The 24,681-nt window shown below is 37.9% G+C and overlaps 1 protein-coding gene across 1 annotated transcript in view; it reads right to left on the bottom strand.

Annotated features, from left to right (window-relative positions):
• The window catches only part of Slc44a5 (solute carrier family 44 member 5), a 283,278-nt gene that overhangs the window by 78,142 nt on the left and 180,455 nt on the right, over positions 1 to 24,681 (bottom strand). The window contains exon 3 of the mRNA XM_090334599.1: positions 1 to 74. Within this exon, the coding sequence (XP_090190725.1) occupies positions 1 to 74 (74 nt within the window). The remainder of the gene's footprint in view (positions 75 to 24,681) is intronic.

Raw genomic sequence — 24,681 nt, 5'->3', positions numbered from 1 at the left:
CTACAAGTCCTAAGACAATGTAACCTATAATAAACATTACGAAGATTACGCAGCACGGAACATCTGTACACCTCCTAAAGACAGAAAGAAAAAAAAAGAATTAAAAAGAATCTTTACCAAAGAGAGGCAGCAAGGACTGTGCTAGAGGCACAGCCTGGTTGATCTACCATTCAGTACCCATAATATTATATACTTATATGTACATTATGCCTATCAAATATTATAGCTATATACATAACTTATACATACTACATACCATAAGATATTTTAAATGGTCTACTGTAATGCATTGTATTGTTATAATTTTTCAAATTTATATAGTGAGCAGGGAAAGAGGTACACATAGTAGAATGATGAATGAAAGAAGCTTACCAATTTCAAAGGCTACTGCACAAAGAAAAGAACAAATTGAAAATAGAAATTTCATAAATATGAAACCTATGTTCCTTCACTGCTGGCACTGATGAGCAGATGTCAGTTTGATTTGGAGCTCCATATGGGGTTTGCCCTGAAGCATCTGGGACTACTCCAGGCATACAACCATTCCCCAGCAACCTCCCCTGCACCCCCATTATGGGGTAGGTGGGACCATATCTTCAAGACAACATGGTTTCTCTAGCACACTGCTTTAGAGAAAGAGCACACCACCCTCCAGGGCTATAGTCTATCTTAAACACAGAAAGAACAGTGTTGAATGACTGAAATGATGAATAGAGAATTCACGAGGGTTAGATCATAGGATTACTCTAATTATTTTCCTGGAAGTGAGTTGACTCCCTTCATTACTTTAGAAATTTTCTTTTATAAATAAATATGTGGCAGGGCAGGGTGGCTCATGAGTGTAATCCTAGCTACTCAGGAGGCTGAGATCTGAAGATCTACGTTCAAAGCCAGCTTGGGCACAAAAGGACCTGAGACTCTTATCTCCAGTTAACCTCTAGAAAATGGAAGTGGGGCTTGGCTCTAGGGTAGGGAGGTAGCCTTGAGTTGACAAGCTCAGGGACAAACCCCAAGTTCAAGCCCCATGAACCACAAAAAAATAGGGGTGAGTGTATGTAAATACATGTGTGTGTACTTTCAGGTAATTATAAATTATCTTCAATAATTGCTTGGTAGTTTCCTCACTTATTTGCCTGTTTCTCTTTCTTTATATACTGTTTCTCCAAGAATAACAAAAACTCAATCCTTAGAAAGTTACTGAAAAATTATATTTGAACAACATATAGCTTGGGTACTATTTTATTGGTTAAGAAGTATAGAAGAAGCTCGATTCACTTTTTACTAGTTGTAGGACTGAAACTTGACCTGATGAAAAAACTTTCTTCTGCTGAGGGCCATTTGGATATTTATAGCATCTTAGCAATATAAGCAGATAGCCAAGGGTAGCTGACATAAAGCATACAAGAACCATACATATCTAAATGAATTTACCAAATCATTTTGTGAGGCTTATTGCTAGCAAGATATTGTTCTCCATCCCTCCAAAGGATAATAATCCTTTCCTTTTGATCTCAGGACATGTGACATCATCCCAAATGTTCTTTAGGAAATGAGCAAGTCTTCCAAAAAAAAAGAATCAAGTGTTTAATTTGACAATAATTGAGCTCACAGGGTGAGACAAGCTGGGCTGAACATAATTCTGAGCTGAAAATAATTCTGAATAGTATTCTCACTAAAGGACAGTCAGGACAGTCGTAGCAGTACCTTGTTCTCAGTGGGTTTGTTTGCCTCATCACAGCAAGCACTATACAAGCCAAAAGTGGGTTGCATCCCACTGGGTTCCAGAAAAAAAATAGAAGAAATTTCCCCAAACTCTCTCTTTCCTCTCTCTCTCTCTCTCTCTCTCTCTCTCTCTCTCTCTCTCTCTCTCTCTCTCTCTCTCTCACACACACACACACACACACAAGCACAACACACACACAAACACACATTCTCCTCAATCAGGAAGTCGCACTTTTCTAACATAAGCCACTCACACTCACAGTTAGAGAGAACCTCAAAACTGTTCAGAGTAAGCTTCTGTTGAAAAAATAGTTTCAAAAATGTTTCGAAAATATTACAGGCAGAGAGGCCTGTAATCCTAGCTACTCGGAAGGCTGAGATCTGAGGATTGTCATTTGAAGCCTGCCCAGGCAGAAAAGTCCATGAGACTATCTCCAATAAACCACTACTCAGAGTAAGTTAGAAGTGGCACTGTGGCTGAAGAGGGAGAATACTAGCTTTGAGCTAAAGCAGTTCAGGGACAGCACCTAGGCCCCAAATTCAAGCCCCAGAACTGGCACAAAAAAAAAAAAAAAAAAAAACAAACCAACAACAAAACACAAAACCCACAACTTAACTACAAGAAGAGCAGGGTGTGGCTCAAGTAGTACCAGGCAAGCTCAAAAAAATCTGAGTTTAAGGCCTTGAATTCAAGCCCCAGTACAGATGCAAAAAATTAACCACAGAATTCTGTTTTTATCTACAAAAACAGGCACTGTAGTATATACAGAAGTCCTACCTTGTATCTGTTTTCCAAATATGTTACTACTAGGATCTCAATTATATGTGCATTTGCAGATTTTCCTTCCCTCTTTCATTTTGCAAATATAACATGCATGGAATCACCAGATATTTCCTTTAACTTCCTTTTTCTCAGCCTGTCTTTCATCATCAATTGTTAAGTTCCTTTGACTGTTGGTCTCTGATGTGCTTTCATTCTCCTTTGCCTTTGTATTCTTGCTGCCTTTACTCAACCCAGGTTCTCTCATCCTCTCTCTAAATATTTCCAGGGTCTCTTAACTGGACTTCTGCAAGTGGTGCCTGTCTGATGCAAGTCCTTATAGATACTCCTGGTACGTGATAACATCGCTTTATTGATAAGAAATTATAGTAATTCTCTGCCACTTACTTAGGTATCTCTAACTATTTAGCTCCAAGTTTAATCTTCAAGTCCCAATTCTACACTGTCTTTCCAGTGTCATTTTTTGCTTCACAGCAAGTTCTTCCTTGACCACACTCAAGGTCTCATGAGCTCATGCTCATGGCAACAAGAACCTCCCCCCTTCCCCCTCCCCACCCCAGACAGCCAATGTTTACACCTATTGTGCTCAGAGGAGCCATAAACAATGCTCATTTACATCCCACTGTGTGTGCACTTCAAATGTCACCTCCTTCAAATGTCACCTTCTGTCAGAAGAAATACAGCTGGTCTCTGTAGACCTACAGAAATTTTGTACATCTTTCAGTGACTGTATACTCTTTATTGTAGCCAAGACCACCAATAGCAAAACAGTAGCCCATGGACTAAAGCTAATTAGTCTGCCTCTGAGCTGTCAATGATTTCATATATGTGTATGTGTGTATGCATATGTGTATGTATGCATTTTGCAGTACTACTGTTTTGAACTCAATTTTTTGTACTTGCTATGCAATCTCACTACTACTTGAGTCACACTTCTATATGAGATACTTTCCTGACAGTTTCCTGCTTTGTGCCTTGGGCTACTTTGGACTTTGATCTTCTCTCTTGGCTTCCCATGTAGCTGAAATTACAGCTGTAAGTCACTGTGCTGAGCTTGTTCTTGGAGAAAGGGTCTGGCTAAGCTTTTGCCTGGGCTATTCTCATATGGCAATCCACCTATTTCTGCCTTCCAAGCAGTTAGGTTTACGAGTTTGAACAACACACTCAGCATTGCTTTTTTGTATCTTTACGTGGCTTAAAAACAGTAATATCACTAAAGAATGACATTGCCCATTTGTAAGGAAATGAAAAGACATGGAAAATATCATATTAAGTGAAGTAAGCCAGACCCAAAGAAACATAGACTCCATGGTTTCCCTCATTTGTCACAATTAATATACATCTAGGATTCTCCTAACAGAGGATCACAATAGCTCAAAAGCTTTGTACATATGGCCATGTAGGGTGAGGCCAAGCAAAATGAACTCCAGGATATGGAAACGAGGTTTATGTTTGTGATTATTGTTCTCAATGTACTATGTGAAGCTATTTCTTTTCTATTTTTTCCCCTTATGGTTTATCTCATGTTCTTACTGTATCTGAATGTAATACCTGGTATATTGTATATATGTTTATTTCAAAAGGGGAAAGTAAGGGAGGGAAGAACAAGATGAGTAGGAGGGGGTGGGAAGCGGGAAAATGGGAGAAAAACATAGCAAGGTGTAACAATGTTCAAGAAATAATGTACCCACTACCTGATGAATGAAACTGGTAACCCCTCTATACATTACGTCAACAATAAAATTGAAAAAAAAACTAATAATATTTCCTGGCAAATGACAAATACATAATTTAAAAATATTTAGAGACAGAAAGAGCTGTGGAGAAAAGCAATATTTACTTATGTATGTATTTTCTGAGACTAGTTTTGTATTAAAGTAAGTTTAAACAATTGCATTAGAAATAGTGTGATTTGTAAATCATAAAGGTTCACTACTTGGAACTTCATAAACGAAGTCTTCTGAACTATGACTTAAGTTATAGAGCTCGTTGACGTCACACTACGTGCCTGACAAGCTGCAGACACACATCAGTCTGCTCCAGGAAATGATTGGTGAGACATACCTCTCTGAACAACAGGCTATGTATCGCAAACAGGCTCTGGAGAAAATCAGTGCTATGTTTCAAATTTGAGGTTCCCCCTTTTATTCCTAGGCTCAATATAGTAAATATAATGCCTAACCATTAAATTTTTTATGGAATTTAAATACTAAGAGAAAATAACAACAATAAAAAAGCATTAGGTTGAATAAGAGGGTTTTGGTAAGTGAAAGCTTCAGTTTCAGTCTAGTTGTTATTCTCTATCTGCTGTCACTTCACTTCCTGTTTGAGGACAACTTTCTACCTTCATTCTGAAATGAATCCATTTGCTGGTTTTCTTTGTGGCAGATGGAAATCCAATGACAACCACCCTCCTGAAAGGCCATTAATAGCAAACATTAGAGCAAGAACTTGGGTCCTGATAGTCATTACTCTCTGACAGATGATCTTCTCCTGCTTAATGAGTTAGTTTAGGAACTGTCAACTGCCCCTAATTCCAGTTAGATACTCATCTCTCATTTGAAAGGTTTTTCGTGTCACTTGGGTACATTCTGTCTACAACAAGGCTGTGCTTTCTAGAAACACTGGTCCTTTGTGCTCCTCTGAGTCAGTTACCTCTCAGATTCTCACCACATACGTGTGCCCCAGGAGACAGAATGAGTGTGTCATCCCTCAAAAGCTTATTAGATGATATCCACTTGAGGCCAGCTGTCCAGCTTTGATGCAATACCCTTGGCATGTAGACTGATCTAAGGATTTCAGAAGAAATCCTATGCAAGTGAATAAATACTTTATTCCCACTTCCTCTACACTTTGATAGAAAGACTGGCTCCTAAGATCTTGTGCTGGAAGAACTTCATTAATGCTTCCCTTTTGCTTCTGGGTTTCCTTTCTTTTACCCAGCCAATTTCTGACAGCTCTGTTATTTTGCTCTCTCTTTCTCCAGTTTTATAGTATGACTTCCACTGGCACATCTGTACCCAGACAGTGAGGTTTTAGCAATAGAAGCCATACTTGTTGTCTCTCTAAGTATACACCAAAAGTTTGAGGTTGTCTTGAAAATAAATGTGAAAATCAATGAGAAGGTATTTAATTACATGAACCTATTTGGATATTTAATGGGAGTGCATGTTTCTCTAGTTTCCTAGATTTGCATATATATGCAAATATGTGTGCCAGTCAGGGGTTTGAACTCAAAGCCTGCATGCTAGCCCTATGATTTTGTGGTCAGGGCTAGTGCTCTACTACTTGAGCCACAGCTCTACTTCTGACATTTTGGGGTTAATTGGAGATAGAGGATATTGGACTTTTTCTGCCTGGACTAGCTTTGAACTGCTATCCTCAGAATTCAGTCTGTGGAGTAGTTAGCATTACAAGGATAGATGGCTGTATTTACCACAGATGATAGTCAAAGCATGCAATCACTGAGAAAAGATGGCTTATTTTGATTGTGTGTGTGTTTGTGTATGTGTCTGTGTACTGGTACATGGGTTTGAACTCAGGGCCTCTTGCTCTTGTTTGGCTTTTTCACTTAAGTCTGGCTGCTCTACACCTTGAGCTATATTTCTTCTAATTTTTTGCTGGTCTAATGGAGTCCCATAGATTTTTCTGCTAGGGATGTCTTTGAATGGCCAGCCTCAAATCTCAGCCTCTGTAGTAGCTAGGATTACAAATATGACCCATCAGCAGCTGGCTAAATTAAAAGTTTTTAAATACATTTTAAATGATTGTTTAAAATCATACCAAATCATTCCATACTTAAGAAAGTATATGACAGTGATAAAATCATTCAAGTTTATTAAATCACATAAGATAGGAGCATTGTGCCTGTTTCAGTTAGTTCTGAATTATTGGATCTTAAAACCTTCCCTTTTTTCCATCCTATCGTTGGCCTTTGGTTTCCTTTACCTTTAGATATTTGCTTTAAACTGGTTGTAACTCATATTTTCTATTTGTCAAGGGGAAATAAGGTCTCATGTTTTTAAATCTAGAGAGGTTTAGGTGCTTGCTATATAAATGGAGCAAGATTAGATAAAATTGGAATTGCTATGTTATTCATCATCTTCGTAAAGTTTGCATAACCTTCAAAATCCAGTCCGTGGGTGAAAATTGCTAGCAAAATGAAGGTGAACTTCTAGGTATTTCCCAAATTACAGCTGGCATTATAGACAAATGTTGGAGATAAAAATATTTCTGAAACACTGAGTGAATTTTTAGAAAAACCTTATGCTTGGAATAATTGGATGACTGCTAAAATCTAGCTATTACAGAAAACCATAGGTTTGGTCTGGGAATGTGGCTTAGAGGTAGAGTGCTTACGAAACATGCATGAAGCCCTGGGTTTGATTCCTCAGTACCACACAAACAGAAAAATCCAGAAATGACACTATGGCTCAAATAGTAAAGCCTTGAGCAGAGAGAGGATCAGGGACACAGTCCAGGCCCTAAGTTCAAGCCCCAGGACACTACTGTAGCTCTTAGATACCATAATTTTGTCACCCCATAAGAAGACAAATATTGAAGCAAAAATGTGTTCGGTAAGTATGAAGAATAAAAGTAGAATGGATAAGGATGGGTGTGCATTCTAGTATGTGAGCTGCTTTGTGTACAGGAATGGGTTAAAGTCTTTACTTGTGGATAAGATTTTAACTGGGAGGGAAGGGAGGTCCAGTCTAAGAATAAGAACAAAGGCACAAAATTGAGTATACATGACAGTTACATAAAGGAACCCCGGTTACCTACAATTCTCACCAGGTTAAAAAAAAAGCTTAAAAGAACATATTTGTGTTGTGAAACACACAACAAAATCAACTTATTCTTTCATGAATTGGGTACATTAGCATTAGGACTGGTGCTGTAGTACATACTGTGAATTCACTGGCAAGCCAGACAGGAAAGACATAATCAGAGAGATCACAGTTTAGCATAGGAAACAGGATAAATAAGTAAAGATCAAACACAATGATGACACATTCTGTGATCAAAGCTAAGAAAACAAGCATAACATTATGAAAGAGAACACTATATAGTTTTGAACAAATGGTTGGGAGTTGTTTTCTGCATAAGAAACAGTATGTACAAAGACCTTGAGGGTTAGTAGGACAAGAATGTGTACTGGGAGCTGACAGGTGGAATAAAACACAGGGCATAAGGAAGCAAGTAGCACAGGGGCAGGGTATCAGCAAAGGGCCACATTTCCCCTTGCTGAGGAGGAGTGTGAGCTGTTTATCAGGGATAGTCAGAGTGGCAATATTCCAGATGTCTTACTCTGTGTCTCAGCATTCCAGATATTTCACTTATGTCTCACTCTGCCATCTATTTCCTTTGGCTACAACAATATTACTCTAATGCTGATATACGAATGACTACCAACACCCCAGTGTAGCTCTCTAGTATTTCACTTCATTTTCTACTGGAAGTTTGGGAATAAGGGAGCAGAGTCTAACAAAGTCATATTGTTTAAATCCCATACCAGGATGCAGAATAAAGAAGTATGGAGGCCGGGAGTTTGGCCTAGTGGTTAAAGTGCTTGCCTAGCATGCATGAAGACCCGGGTTCAATTCCTCGGTACCACATACATAGAAAAAAGCCGGAAGTGGTGCTGAGGCTCAAGTGGTAGAGCTCTAGCCTTGAGAAAGTCCAAGGACAGTGCTCAGGCCCTGAGCTCAAGCCCAGGACTGGCAAAAAAAAAGAGGTATGGAGTATGGGAGCCCAGAAAGTGGGAGCTGGGATGGAGAGTGGGGGCTGGATTTGATGGTGGCAAACTGGGGAAGAATGCCATCCAAATGCTTGTGTTTTAATTTCTTTGTCAGCTTCTCACACATGTTTTATCCTGGACCTCCAGGATAGGGTGATAAATGCCATTACAGAGAGAGAGAGTTTACAACTCTACAAATGTGCCTCGTGACTAAAATGGATGTGAATAGGTTTCTCTCTAATCGTTTTTTCACACAAAGGAAAAAAAGAGATGCTTACATGTCATTATATTTATCTCTCTTATAGTTTTGAAAGCACTCTGATCCACTTTTTATGGTATCAGCTTGATAAAAGTATAAGTTTTTTTTTTCTCCTAGCCATTTAGTGATCAAAGATCATCTTTTTCAGGTTTCTGCTGTGAATGCAGTTAGCTGGCAACTGTCTTTTCTGTAATGGACAGAAAGGTTTGCTCTATTGCTGGTTTTAGTGCCCCCGGGCTGCATCAAAAGACAGTTGGCCTTGAGCACTCATAGATATAGACTGCCTATTATGAACAATACATGTAACAAGTTACTGAACTGGGTTGTTCCTAGCTCTTGTCAACTACATCTAAGTGGGCAAAGACACAGGAAAGAACAGGGCGGAAAAGAGAAAACTGACACTAGAGGCAAGACAAAACAGGAAAGAAGTAGGCTGACTGGAAAGGTACTCAGAGAATGAGAGGGGGGAAAATGCAAAAAGGTGTATGATGCCTGATGGAAATTCAAAGACTGAGCAGGAAAATGATAGACAAGAAGAAATCTGACACAGAAAAGAACTCTTTCTGGTATGGCAAAAGGAAAATAAGCAGATGCTACACAACATGGAAGCTATCTAAAATCTATCTGGATTTGGAGAAAAGAAAAGCATATACTTGTCCATTTGTGAAAGTAGTATTTTATATGTGAGCAGAAGGAGATGACGAAATGGAAATTGGTACCTATTTAGCTTTATTAAATTTATTTCATTTCCCTGTTTCTGCTTTAGAGGTTCAAGTATATACAATGGAATTCTACACATCCATCTGAAAGAATGACATTGTACCATTTGTAAGAAAATGGGAAGACTTGGAAAAATTATATTAAGTGAAGTAAGCCAGACCCAGAGAAACACAAGTAGTGTGGTTTCCCTTTTTTAGGGGAGCTAGAAAGTACCTAAAAATCTATAAGTAAACACACCGGGTAGTATGCAAATAGTTATAAATGAATTAACTGAAGTATAATAGGATCTATGAAAAGTGTCATTCTTTAGGGAGAATTCTTTAGTAGAATGAATGGGTAAAGGGAGTAACATGATGGCAAGAACGCATTGTCTATACCACAGAATTCAGAAAAATAAGGGAAGGGGTGGATTGAAGGGGAGTGAAGATGTTGAAGGGATGACACAGATCGAGAAGCAATTTATACATAGATTGCTTTGCTAAATGGCAAAAAAAAGCAATATAAAATCTAAAAACTAAGAAAATTGACAGAGGGGGTGAATTGGGGGAGGCACATAAAGACGTTGAAAGGACTTTGATCAAGAGGTACTGCATTCATAAGGTGTTTTGTTTAATAGCAACTGCTTTGTGCAGCTACTTAATAATACAACTATACATAACAAAATAAAGATTGTCCACTAAAGCAAAATTTAAAGACATCCATCTTCAAATTTGTTGTTCCCTCCTCAAAATAGTGAGAGCTGGTTCCTTTCTACAGTACCAATAATTTGTCAACTACTAAAAGCCATTCAGCAGACCAGATATCTCTCTTTCTCTACTTACTACAATGGAAGAACTTATGCCTCTGAAGCCTGATTCCAAATAGGACACCATTACAACTACCTCCAGTTGTGTATCATCTTTCATATTTTGATACAAAAATCATATGAGTTAAAGAGCAGATTGCTATTAATTAAGGCTTGAGGACTTTGAAGACTCATTCTTTCTCTATTCATCCAGTTACTGGGTAAATGTGCCCAAGTGTGTGTAGAAGCAGTCTTTAACAGGCTGGGTTGCAACAGCAGCAAAGGTCAATAGTTGAGACACTGCTAAAAAATAAGACTTCAAGTATCCATAGTTGAATATGCTAAGCATATAAAGGACCTGAACTGAACTTAAGGAATACCAGCACTAGAAATGGCTAGACTCTTACTGTGCTCTTCTGGAAGCCAACACTGAACACATTTGAACCATTGCTCAGTCTTCATGCTCACTCCTATGAGGTTTAATGGCAGCACTGCAGAATGTAAATTGATCACATTTGATTTTAGCTTCAGCTAACAATTTAATGGAAGTGTTTTGTTGTATTTTTGTTCACTGAGAACATTCCCAGAACAAAAGCCCTCATTTGGATTAGCTGCACGCAGCTCTCAGTCATTTTCTGCCTCATTCTGCTACAAACAGAAAGTTACTCCAAATATAAACCACTTCCCCATGTGTTTTCTCCATAATATAAAGATTTTCCTTAGAAAAATCACAGGTTCTATCTATCATTAACACGTGGCAAAATCCTTTACCTGGTGCCCAGAATGAAGTTGTTATTTCCACTCACAACACAGAACTGGAGTGGGGGACATTAATTATGCCACTTCTTGTAGTTCTCAAGGAGTTCTTGTAGAACTCCTTGTAGGGAAATGGGGTAGAAGTATATTTCCATTAAGCACATATCCACAAACCTATTAACTGAACATTGATTTGTGTAGGGGAGGAATACAATAGTGTAACTCTTTTGAACAAGTAACACTTTTATTTTATTTTTTGCCAGTTCTGGGCTTGAGCTCAGAGCCTGAGCACTGTCCTTGGACTTTCTCAAGGCTAGAGCTCTACCACTTGGGCCTCAGCACCACTTCCGGCTTTTTTCTATGTATGTGGTGCTGAGGAATTGAACCCGGGTCTTTGTGCATGCTAGGCAAGCACTCTACCACTAGGCCAAACTCCCAGTCCCACAAGTAACACTTGTAATACAGACAAAATGGACTCCAGAACATGTGTTATTAGGGTAAGAGGGCATGGATGAGAGGAAGAGTAGACAAATGAAGAGAGGAAGAGTAGGCAACTGCAAATACAATATTTAACATAAATACATGAAAATGGAGAGAATGCGTGAGGCTGGGGAGCCATGAAAAAATAATAAGAAAAGTGGAATTGACATTGATCAAGACACACTGCAGTCACACTGATATGATAAACAGAAATCCCTTTTTATAAATACTTAAAGGTAATAAAAACAACAGAATATGTCTACGTATGTGTATGTAGAAAATCACAAAGGGAAGCGGGGAAAAATGAAGCTTCCACATGGATTTCATCATCAGAGATTGAATCCATTATATATAACTACTCTCTGCTGTGTTTTAGGGCTGGCCCAATCTTAAGGCTTTTTCATAATTCATCTTCAGTTCCAGCTCTGTCTGCTAATCTAAGGTGATCTTGTCTATAATATGATTTCTAAGGCTTCAGTCATGACCAATTGTATCCTGAATGCCAGTTCCTTACTTCATTTCAAATGTCTAAATTCAATGTAGTGTCTATTGCTTCTAGAAGTCCCCACACTTTCCTCCTTTCCTTGTCTATTCCTGTCTACCACCCAAGCTAAAATTCTGCTATCCTTGACTCCTCTCTCATTCTCCACATTTACTTGATTGACAAGTCCTGTGAATTCTCCATCTCACAGTGTAGTTGTTTCGGCCTCCCCAATCTCACCGATACTGCAGAATTTTGAAACCTCATTATCTCTTATCTCAACTGGCACCACAGCCTCCAAATATCTCTGGCTGTCTCTGACACATCATCCACATTTTTATCAAATACAGAGCTTCACACAGAAGCTCACTGGTCAAAATGTTTTAAGACCTTCAATTACTCACAAAATAACACCAAACTTCTTAGTCTGCCCTTTGTTAAGGAGCTAAAATTATTTTCTTTCCGCTATCACACACAACCTTTGCACTCCCAAGCTTAGAAGCTTTTCATTTTGCAGAATCAAAGGAGATTGCTGATAGTTAAGTTTTTGAACTAACAAGGCAATTGCATGGACCAACTAATAATGTTTTTCTCCCTGCCTTGAATGCCCTTTCACCCTTAAGATCTGTCAAAGCATCTCCATCAAGCTAAATTGTTACTTCCTCTGTGAAGTATTTATCATCTCTTCAAAAAGCAGAATTAAATGAATTGGAATCCAAAAAAACTATAGAAAGAATCAACAAAACAAGGACTTGGTTCTTTGAAAGAATTAACAAAAATTGACAAGCCCTTAACAAATCTTACCAAAAAAAGAAGGGAGCATACCGAAATAAACAAAATCACAGACGAAAATGGTAATATCACAACAGAAATTACCAAGATCTAGAGTATCATGAGGGAATACTTCTCAAGCCTTTACGCCAACAAATTTGAGAATCTAGAAGAAATGGAGGAATTCCCAGCCAATATTAACATACCCACACTGAACCAAGAAGAACTAACTAAACTAAACACGCCTATTTCAAGCACTGAAATATAAATGGCAAGAAGAGAACTTCCACCTAAGAAAAGCCCAGGGCCAGATGGATTCACAGCTGAATTCTATAAGGTCGTCAAAGCAGAGCTCACACCAATACTCCTCAAGCTCTTCAACGAAATTTAACATGAAGGTTCTTTACCAAACTCATTCTATGAAGCCAGTATAACCCTCATCCCCAAACCAGACAGAGATTCATCAAAGAAAGAGAACTACAGACCTATTTCTTTGATAAACATTGATGCAAAACTTCTCAACAAAATACTGGCCAACCGTCTACAACAACTCATCAAAAAAATTATACATTATGATCCAACAGGTTTCATCACAGGGAGGCAAAGCTAGTTCAAAATACACAAATCAGGGCTGGGAGTTTGGCCTAGTGGTTAAAGTGCTTGCCTAGCATGCATGAAGACCCAGGTTCGATTCCTCGGTACCACATATACAGAAAAAAGCCGGAAGTGGTGCTGAGGCTCAAGTGGTAGAGCTCTAGCCTTGAGAAAGTCCAAGGACAGTGCTCAGGCCCTGAGCTCAAGCCCAAGACTGGCAAAAAAAATGCAAATCAATTAATATAATTGAAAACATCAACAGGAGCAGGGACAAAAATCACATGATTGTCTCAATAGATGCAGAAAAGGCATTTGACAAGATCCAACACCCCTTTATGTTAAAACCTCTGGAGAAACTAGGAATCCATGGAACATTCCTCAGTATAATAAAGGCTGTGTATTACAAACCCACAGCTAGTATTATACTTAACGGCGAAAAGCTAAAGCCATTCCCTCTAAAATCAGGAACAAGACAAGGATGCCCACTCTCAACACTCCACTTTAACATAGTTATAGAAATCCTAACCAGTGCAATAAGGCAACAAGAAAGCATAAAGGGGATCCAAATAGGGAAAGAGGAAGTAAAACTTTCCCTCTTTGCACATGACATGATCCTGTATTTAAAGAATCCTATAGACTCTACTACCAAGCTCCTTGAGCTGATTCAAAACTTTGGAAGGGTAGCAGGCTATAAAATTAACCCTCAAAAATCAACTGCCTTCCTCTACGCCAACAGTGAGAGGAATGAGGCAACAAGCAGGAAAGCAACTCCTTTTGCAATAGCCTCAAAGAAAATTATGTACCTAGGAATTACCTTAACTAAGAATGTAAGGGACCTTTTTGATGAAAACTTCAAAACGCTGAAAAAGGAAATTAAAGCAGAATTGAGGAAATGGAAAAACCTCCCATGCTCCTGGACTTGAAGAATCAATATCGTGAAAATAGCAATCTTGCCAACGGCTATCTACAAATTCAATGCAATACCCATCAATATCCCAATGTCATTCTTTAAAGAAATGGAAGAGGCAATCCAAAATTTCATATGCAATAATAAAAGACCCCATATAGCAAAAACACTTCTTAGCAGAAAGAACAGCGCAGGAGGAATTTCAATACCAAACTTTAGACTCTATCACAGAGCTATAATTATCAAAACAGCTTGGTACTGGCACAAGAACAGGCCTGAAGACCAATGGAATAGAACAGAAGACTCAGATATTAAACCACAGACCTATGGCCACCTAATCTTTGACAAGGGAGCCACAAAAATAGAATGGAAGAAAGATAGCCTCTTCAACAAGTGGTGCTGGCAGAACTGGTTAAGCACCTGCAGAAAACTAAAGTTGGATCCTTCTTTGTCACCCTGTACTAGAATTAACTCTAAATGGATCAAAGACCTGGAGGTAAAAGCTGACACAATGAAAACTTTATAAGAAGCAATAGGGATACACTACACCTCCTTGGCACAGGTAGAAACTTTCTTAATAAGGACCAAGAATCACAACAAATCAGAGAAAGGCTGGATAAGTGGGACTGCATTAAACTGCAGAGCTTTTGTATGGCAAAGGACATAGCTAGTAAATTAATTAGGAAGCCTAGAGTGGGAGAAGATCTTCACCAACCATACAACTGACAAAGGCCTCATATCTAAAATATATCAACAGCTCAAAAAAATGAGTCAATCCCAAACTAATCTCCAAAGTAACAACCATCCCATTAAAAAATGGGCCAAAGACTTAAAGAGAGTCTTCTCTGAAGAAGAAACAAAAATGGCCTATAGACACATGAAGAAATGCTCAACATCTCTGGTCATAAAAGAAATGCAAATCAAAACAGCTCTAAGATTCCACCTCACTCCAGTTAGAATGGCCAGGATCAGGAAAACGAATAACAACAGATGCTGGAGGGGATGTGGCCAGGAGGGATCACTACTACACTGTTGGTGGGAGTGCAAACTCGTTCAACCACTATGGAAAGCAGTATGGCAATTCCTCAAAAGACTAAGCATAGAGCTCCCCTATGACCCAGCAATTCTACTACTTGGCATTTACCCAATCATCCAGAAACAAGGACAGACTAAATCCACCAGCACAACGATGTTCATTGCAGCACTATTTACCATAGCAAAGATATGGAACCAACCTAGATGTCCCTCAGTTGATGAATGGGTCAACAAGATGTGGTATTTGTACACAATGGAATTCTATGCTGCTGTCAGAAAGAATGACATTGCCCCATTTTTAGGAAATGGAAAGACTTAGAAAAGATCATATTAAGTGAAGTAAGCCAGACTCAAGGGAACTTAGGCTCAATGGTTTCCCTCATTTGTCATAATCAGTAGAAACCTTGGACTCTTCTAGCAGAGATTTGCAATAGAGCAAAACCTTGATACAAAAGGCCATATAGTAGGACGCTGAATGAAAGGATCTCTAGGATATAGAAACATAAGCCATATAATGAATGATTGTTGTTCTTAAGATACTATGTTATCTCTCATCTCTTTTGCTGTCCCTTGGTTATCTCATATTGTTACAGTATCTCACTTTGTTACCTGATATATCAGATATATTTGTATTTGGTTATTTGAAATTGGATAGGGAAGGGGGAAAACAAGACTAGGGGTGGGGATGGGGTGGAGGGAAATGGGGACCAAGACATGTGAAAGGGCGTCAATGTAAGAGAATTAATGCACCATCTATCTGGCAAATATCATGTAACCCTTCTATTAATTACAACAAAAATATATGAAAAAAAGAGAAAAAAACAAAAATAAGGAGCAGCTTCCTCCATCTCAGCTCCCTAATTTCTTTTTTAAATATATTTTTATTGCAATGAATAGAAGGGTAACATTCTATTCACCAGATAGAAGGTGCATTGCTTCACAAACATTGCTACCCCTTCTTATGTTTTTGTCCCCTTTTTCTTTCCCCCACCCCCTTCCCTCATCTTGTTTTCCCCCTTCCCTATCCTATTTCAAATAAACATATATACAATATATCAGATAAATATGTAAGATACTGTAACAATATAAGATAAGCAAGAGACAACAAAAGAGATGAGAAATAACATAGTACATTAAGAACAACCATCACACATTGTATGGCTCTTGTTTCCGTATCCTGGAGGTCCTTTCATTTAGCCTCATCCTAACTGGCCTTATGTATCTACCAGCTCCCTAATTTCTATCAGAACCTGTTTCTTGCTCATTTCTACTTACATGTCTCCATTGCTAAAATGTGGAAAACTTGTGGGTAGAATTTTGTCAATAATATTTCTGTAGTTTCACATCTACCTAGTAGTTAATAAACAGAATGAATGAATGAGTTAGTGAATGGACTTCAGTTATCTATTGTTGTAAAGAATGCCTTTGTAGGTTGGGAGTGTGGCCTAATAGTAGAGTTCTTGCCTAGCATGTACAAAGGCCCAAGTACGATTCCTTGGTATCACATACATAGAAAAGCCGGAAGTGGTGCTATAGCTCAAGTGGTAGAGCACTAGCCTTGAGGAAAGGCCAATGACAGTGCTCAGGCTCCGAGTTCAGTCTCCAGGACTGGTAAGAAAAAAAATGAATGCCTCTGTATTCTTTTCTTACTATTGTTTCTGGTAATATTTAAACAAAATTGTTCTCACTTTACCAAACACCACGGTTGTCAGTGAACTGCCCTCTCCCACTTAAAAAAAAATGCAAGGAAGACATTCCCAGGCACTGTACACAGAATAGAAGACCTTCCATAGCAGATCCTTCCATAGAGTCTCTCAACATCTCTGATAGCAGCAACGAGTCCCTCAGTCTGAATTTGTCTAGGGGATGATATGGTATATATGAGCAAAGGAGACCTGTGGGAGGGCCAGGCCCACCACGGCAAGCCCTTAGATTTGGGAGGACTTGAGGGGCGGAGGTGGGGGAAGGTATATAGGGACCAAGACATGAGAAAGTGAAGTAATCCACCCTCTATCTGGTGAATATAATGTAACCCTTCTATTAATTACAATAAAAGATATATGGAAAAAAAGAAAAGAGACTATCCCAAACACTTTCCCCACACATTAATTAAAGAGGCACTGGGAGTCCCTGAGTTTTGATATCCACATATACTATATTACTGAATGCTAAAGTTCATAAATCAGTTCAAATTTAAATATAGAAAATTCCTTAGTTGGGTGCAGCTTCTTTTTTTCAATAGGGTTTTCCAACAGCATTTTGTGATCCCATAAAACTCCTTCCTGCTGACAATCCAGAGAGATAGTTAAGCAAGGGAGATATACTTCTTCTTTAAGTGGTACTGGGATTTGGACTTGGAACCTTATCCTTGCCAGGTGTGTTAGCCAACATGAGTTGCTCTAGCAAAAATTCACACTTTTCACATGTCTAGATTCTATAAAGCTGAATATTAATATGTCAGTGTAGCCATGCTCTGCAAAGGGCCCTCTTCCTGATTTGCAATGGGCTGCTTACTACTCCCATCTTCATAGCTCAGAAAAAGGGCATTTCTGGTTTCTGGTAATGGTTCTGAACCCCATCATGAGCATTGTATTGTATAAAGTTCTCTAAACAAAATTCTCCACACTAGCACTATAACCCCAAATACCATCACCCTGAGAGTCAAGGTTTGGATATATGAATTTGGAATTTGGAATTAAGTCCATAATTCAGTTATCATGTGTCCATGCCAGTCACAATCTGTTTCTGTTTGAGTGTGTCATTCCTTTTTTCATATGCTAAAACCTCTGTAAAAATACTGTGGTACTCATTAAAGTCACTCAGTCATCTCAACTGAACTATTTATGCTGAAGTATCTTACCATGGTGAATGTATGCTTATTTTTACAAGATAATCTAGTTTATTTTTTTCTGAAAGTACAGTTAACTAAGTCATACAAAATGTAATTATATATAAATACTTATGAGTGTGTATGTGTATGTATATATCCCTAGAGCATGTCTGCACTGGCATATTAATAATTCAGCTTTATAGAAACCAGAAGTATGAAAAGTTTATTATTTTTTTGAAAAGTATATTATTTTTAAATCCACTTAACTCTGTGATATTTTTGTTATAGCAACCAATGTTGGCTAATATATATACATACATAAATATATATACATATGCATTTCAAACAGGTACTTGTGGATTCCTGTCTTTGGATCTCAGGATAAATAAAGCCACAAGAGGGGCCAAAGAATGACACCAATGCCAGATTACTCCACATTGTTCTCTGGATGTCAATGCAGAATAATCTCCTGGGCTATTTCTTAAACATTCTCCCCTAAGCTTCACTTTCTGGCCAGAGTTCTTGGCCAGCATCAGTCTTTGTGTCTCTCAGGTCACACAGTCTCCTTGGTATTCTTGGCAACTCTTACAAAGAAACACAAGGTCTGGAATAAAACAAAGGACAAGGCTCTGCTTCCTTTTCTTTAACACCAGTATGTAAATTAACCCAGCATTCTTCATCTCAAATATCCAGTTCAAGTCTCACTTCTGGTCCCTATTGCCAAGATATAATATCCCTTCTTCCTATGTTTTCTAAGTCTCTTTAAGCCTGCACATCTATAAATGTTCTTAAGTGCATGCTTCAATTCCAAAAGCACAACACAACTATCAAGTAAGACCCCACAAAAAATTTCACAAAGTTGACATTTATATGTTAGGCTATAAACAGTGCACTTCATGGATTTTTATTTAGCACCATATGATTCAATGGAGACTTCTGTATACATTGAGATACATTCATACTTGTACAAAAGAAAAATCAGGCCGGGAGTTTGGCCTAGTGGTTAAAGTGCTTGCCTAGCATGCATGAAGACCCGGGTTCAATTCCTCGGTACCACATATAGAAAAAAGCCGGAAGTGGTGCTCAAGGGGTAGAGCTCTAGCCTTGAGAAAGTCCAAGGACAGTGCTCAGGCCTTGAGCTCAAGCCCAGGACTGGCAAAAAAAAAAAAAAACATGAAATCTTCCCCTTCTCTTCCTACCCCCAATTTTAGAACAAATATTTTTTTCTGAATACATGAGTACCAGACAGAAATGACATTTGTTTGTGAGGCCATATCAACTCAAATGGTAGAAATATTTATAAATGTAATCCCAGGCTGATATGTTTCTTAAATTTTGTCACAAGATATTTTGGGTTTGGTTTTATTTTCAGTGTAAACTTCACCAAGAGTTCTCACTTGTTTCTTTTTTTTGTTTTGTTTTTCTTTGTAATTTCTTTTTCCACATATTTCTTATTGTAATTAATAGAAGGGTTACATTATATTTACCAAATAGAGCGTGCATTACTTCATAAATATTGATACCTTTTCTCATGTCTTGGTCCCTATTTCCCTCCCCCTACCCCTGCCCCTTATCTTGTTTTCCCCCCTTCCCTGTCCGATTATAAATAACCAAATACACACATATACAACATATCAGATAACAAGCTCAAATACTGTAACAATATGAGATAACCAAGGGATAGCAAAAGAGATGAGAAATAACAGTACATTAAGGACAACAATCACTCATTATATGGCTTTTGTTTCTATATCCTGGAGGTCCTTTCATTTACCGTCATACTATATGGCCTTATGTATCTAGATTTTGTTCTATTGTAAATCTCTGCTAGGGGAGCCCAAGGTTTCTACTGGTTGTGACAAATGAGGGAAATCATTGAGCCTATGTTCCTTTGAGTCTGGCTTACTTCACTTAGTATGATTTTTTCTAAGTCTTTCTATAGCCTTATAAATGAGGCGTTGTCGTTCTTTCTGACAGCAACATAGAATTCCATTGTGTATAAATATCACATCTTCAAATTCTCATTTGTTTCTTTTTAAAATAATTTTTATTGTGATTAATAGAAGGGTTACATTATATTCAACAGATAGAAGGTGTATAACTCCACAAACATTGATACCCTTTCTCATGACATGGTCCCCATTTCCTTCCCATCCTCCCCCTGCTTATCTTGATTTCCCCCCTTCCCTATCCAATTTCAAATAACCAATAAAGCACATATAAATTATATCAGATAACAAAGTGAAATGTTGTAACAATATGAGATAACCAAGGGATGGCAAAAGAGATGAGAGATAACATAGTACATTAAGGACAACAGTCACTCATTATATGGCTTTTGTTTCCTTATCCTGGAGGTCCTTACATTTAGTGTCGTACTATTTGGCCTAATGTCTCTAGATTTTGTTCTATTGTAAATCTCTACTAGTTTCTTAAAGATCATAGTTAAACGTGAGGTAAAAGGTAAAAAAAAAATTACCATTATGAAAAAATTTGGGGCAGGGACTGTGGCCTAGTGGTAGAGGGCTTGTCTATCATGCATGAAGCCCTGAGTTCAATTCCTCAATGCCACATATGCAGGAAAAGCCTGCAATAGCGCTATTATTCAAGTGGTAGAATGCTAGCCGTAAGAAAGCTCAAAATAGTACCCAGGACCTCAGTTCAAGCTCCAGGACTGGCAAAAATAACAATAAAAAGAAAACTAAGGAAGATATTTTGTTACAAATGTATTTAAATAACGGCGTTCTAAATGCAGTGAAGTAAAAAAAGATCTTAGGTCCCTTTTTAAAAATTTTTAATCATTCTTTTTTATTGTAATTAATAGAAGGGTTACATTATATTCACCAGATAGAAGGCGTATTACTTCACAAGCATTGATAAAATTTATTTTTGTTGTACAGAGTGACAGAGTGATTACAGTTAAATAGGCCAGGCAATGAGTAAACTTCTTTATGAACAGTGTCCCCTTTTCCCTCATTTTCTCCTAATTTTTCCCTCCTGACTCCCCTTCTTTACAAGTTACATAGTTCATTTTCATATAGTATCTAGTGACTATCACTGCAACATTAGTTCGCCCTTTGTCCCATTATTTCTGTGCTTCCCCTCATCCTCCTCCAAACAGACAAACATATATATATATATATATACAGAGAGAGAGAGAGAGAGAGAGAGAGAGAGAGAGAGAGAGAACAAAAGGACAAAACCCAAAAACAGTGGTGAAAGGGTAACACACAAAACAACACCCACAAAAAGTAAAATATAAAAAACTTCTCTTTCCATTTCTTGGAGCTTATTTAGAAAAACATCATTTTATACGGTAACACATAGCTATAAAGCCTTTGTGATCCTCTCCTATGAATATCCTCCTTTAGTCTCACTGCCCTGTCCCTTTTATCTTGAACTAAATACTATTGAGGCCAAAGAGAGAAGCAAGGACTGAGTTCCTCTTTCCCTGTTAGTCATGTCTCTGATGAGGACAAAGGATATGTACTGTAGACAAAGTACATACAAGGTACATACAAGGGTATGTACTAACAGACCAAACAATAACAAATCCTAGAAAAGAAGATCAAGCAATATAAAATAATTTACTTCAGTATCTAAAGAATTTTGAAGTTTCTTCTTTCATCTTCTTCGTTGGTGCCTGTACTGCTCAATTGGACAATTTGTATGTCACTTTTCAAATCTCTTCTCTTATGCTATTTTTACTCTACTCGTTTTCTAATTTTTTTAATTCTTTTTTCCATATATTTTTATTGTAATTAATAGAAGGGTTACATGATATTTGCCAGATAGATGGTGCATTAATTCACATACATTGATACCCTTCTACCTGTCTTGGTCCCCATTACCCTCCCCCCCGCCCCCACCCCTAGTCTTATTTTCCCCCCTTCTCTATCCAATTTCAAATAACCAAATACAAATATATCCGATATATCAGATAACAAAGTGAGATACTGTAACAATTTGAGATAACCAAGGGACAGCAAAAGTACCTTAAGAACAACAATCATTCATTATATGGCTTATGTTTCTATATCCTAGAGATCCTCTCATTCAGCGTCCTACTATATGGCCTTTTGTATCAAGGTTTTGCTCTATTGCAAATCTCTGCTAGGAGAACCCAAGGTTTCTACTGATTATGACAAATGAGGGAAACCATTGAGCCTAAGTTCCTTTGAGTCTGGCTTACTTCACTTAATATGATCTTTTCTAAGTCTTTCCATTTCCTAAAAATGGGGCAATGTCATTCTTTCTGACAGCAGCATAGAATTCCATTGTGTACAAATACCAAATGGTAGAGCGCTCACTTAGCATAGGTTAATTTTTTAAATTCTTATTTCTGTGTCAGTCCTGGAGCTTGAATTCAGGGCCTGGGCAATGGCATTTAGCTCTTTTACTCAAGGGTAGTACTCTATGGTTTTAGTACAGCTCCACGTCTGGCTTTTAGTGGCTAACTGGAGATGAGAATATCAGGGTTGGGCCGGGAGTTTGGCCTGGTGGTTAAAGTGCTTGCCTAGCATGCACGAAGACCTGGGTTCAATTCCTTGGTACCACATACATGGAAAAAAAAAAGCCAGAAATGGTGCTGAGGCTCAAGTGGTAGAGCTCTAGCCTTGAGAAAGTCCAAGGACAGTGCTCAGGCCCTGAGCTCAAGCCCAGGACTGGCAAAAAAAAAAAAAGGAAAAGAATATCAGTGTCATTCCTGCCTCGGCTGGCTTCAGACAGCAGTCCTCAGACCTCAACCTTCTGAGTAGCTAAGATTCTACATGTGAGCCACCAACAGTCAAATCTCTACTCCTTTCTTTTTAAATGTTGTAGACATTTTTGTCTAAGAAAATACTCATAAACTAGAAAAAACACTCATTACATGTAAGACAAATATTTTGCAAAGTTAAAATGTATACCTCAAGTGAAGTAGAATTTATCTGTTTTCACAGAAAAACATTTAAATTTTAGGAAAAGCTATCAACCAGAAGCCCAAAGAGAAATAGATGTTAAAAAATAACAGAAGACATTATCAAACTATATCCATAGAGCAAAGAACTTGTCAAAAGGGAAAATAAGCAATGAAAGACAAGGGAATTCCTTGCACAAAATCTAGACATGAAACATACTTTTAAAAGATGGTTTCATGATTAATTTTCCCTGTAGCAAGGATCAGAACTATGTAACAATCTTTTAGTGACTAAATAAATTGTGCTCTTAATTTATATGGAAAGCAATACCAGGAATTGTGCTCTTTAAGATCAAGCCAGAAACCTGGTATTGCTGAAGATATATACATATACTTCTCTTATAGGTTAAGCATTCAAATCCATCTTTGTGTCAGCTTTAAGTTCATCTTTAACTTACTCTCTAAAGGGTTGATATTAAGTATCCACCTTACTTTAGTGAAAACATTTTAAATGAGAGATGTGTTTGAAATACTTATTACAGATCATTTAATAATATTTTTGTCTTCCTAACTACTTAGTATTAAAGAGGAATGTGACCTAAATAATAGTTTGGGTTAGATAATTTACCATTCAGACATCTTTTCCTGTCCAATTACCAAGCAAGCTTTCCCCAAAGCACTGAGAGATTTAATTCACAAATCCCTTAAGAAACTTCTAGTAAAAGGTTGGAATAGCACAAATAAGCTAGTAATAGATGACCTTGTTTCAGAAATTCATGCTACAGGTCTAAGCAAAGTATGCTTTTATATCATTGCTGAATTGCTACAGTAAACCAAGAAACAGGGAAATATGACAATAGTTATTATGAATATATGAAAAATGCAAATTTGAGCTTCGTATCTTAACCTTATGGTACTTATTTATGGAAATGAAGAAACATTTCAAGTACTTGAAGCATACTTTCAAGTACACAGAAAAATGCAAATTAGAATTTAGCATTATACTCTTAAGATGATTATTTGTATATTTACAGCATTAGGGAAAGTGTGTGTTCCTCATGAATCTACATAAAATTATGAGTATCGATTTTTTTTTTGCCAGTCCTGGAGACTGAACTCAGGGCCTGAGCACTGTCCATGGACTTTCTCAAGGCCAGAGCCCTACTACTTGAGCCATAGCACCACTTCTGTTTTTTTTCTATGTATGTGGTACTGAGGAATCGAACCATAGTCTTTGTTCATGCTAGGCAAGCAGTCTACCACTAGGCCAAATTCCTAGCCCATAAGTATCGATTTTTGTGGATCATTTTTGTGCCTGTATTTACTGGCATTTTATCTGTCCCAAAGCATCTTCCACATGATTGATATGTATTATGGAAGCTGTCCACTTCTTGGCACCATTTCCTCTTACTCTGCTCAGGTTGCTGTAGCAAATCCCATGGACAAGAATAGAGTGAAAAACAGATATTTATCTGCCAGAATTCGAGAGGCTGAAAAGACTGTTATAAGAGTGCCAGCCAATTCAATTCCATGTGAAACCCCTCTTCATCGTCTTTACATGGATTTGTTTTTTGCTGCATTGTCACATGGCACAGGGATCATCTGTGTGTATGTACTTGCATGCATGTGTGCATGTGTGTGTGTGTGTGTATGTGTGTTTCATCTACCTTTGTATCTTCACCCACCTAACATTTCTCAAAGACCCTACCTGTAAGCTGTATCACATTGTGGAATCAAAGCTGCAGCAAATGATTTCGGAAAACAGTCTGTAGCAGACATCAATCAAAGCTGAATGAAGCTGATAAAGTATTCAATGACCTGCTTACAACATCTGGTCATGTCATGTACTTTACAGTTGTGTACTGTAGAAATATGAATTTAGTGACTTTCCCTTTGACATTTCACCAACAGTGTCTGGGGATGTGTG

The sequence above is a fragment of the Megascapheus bottae genome, chromosome 6 (assembly GCF_031878675.1).
Source record: "Megascapheus bottae isolate mThoBot1 chromosome 6, mThoBot2.hap1, whole genome shotgun sequence".
Classification (NCBI taxonomy): domain Eukaryota; kingdom Metazoa; phylum Chordata; class Mammalia; order Rodentia; family Geomyidae; genus Megascapheus; species Megascapheus bottae.
This window is presented reverse-complemented; position numbering and strand designations above follow the sequence as displayed.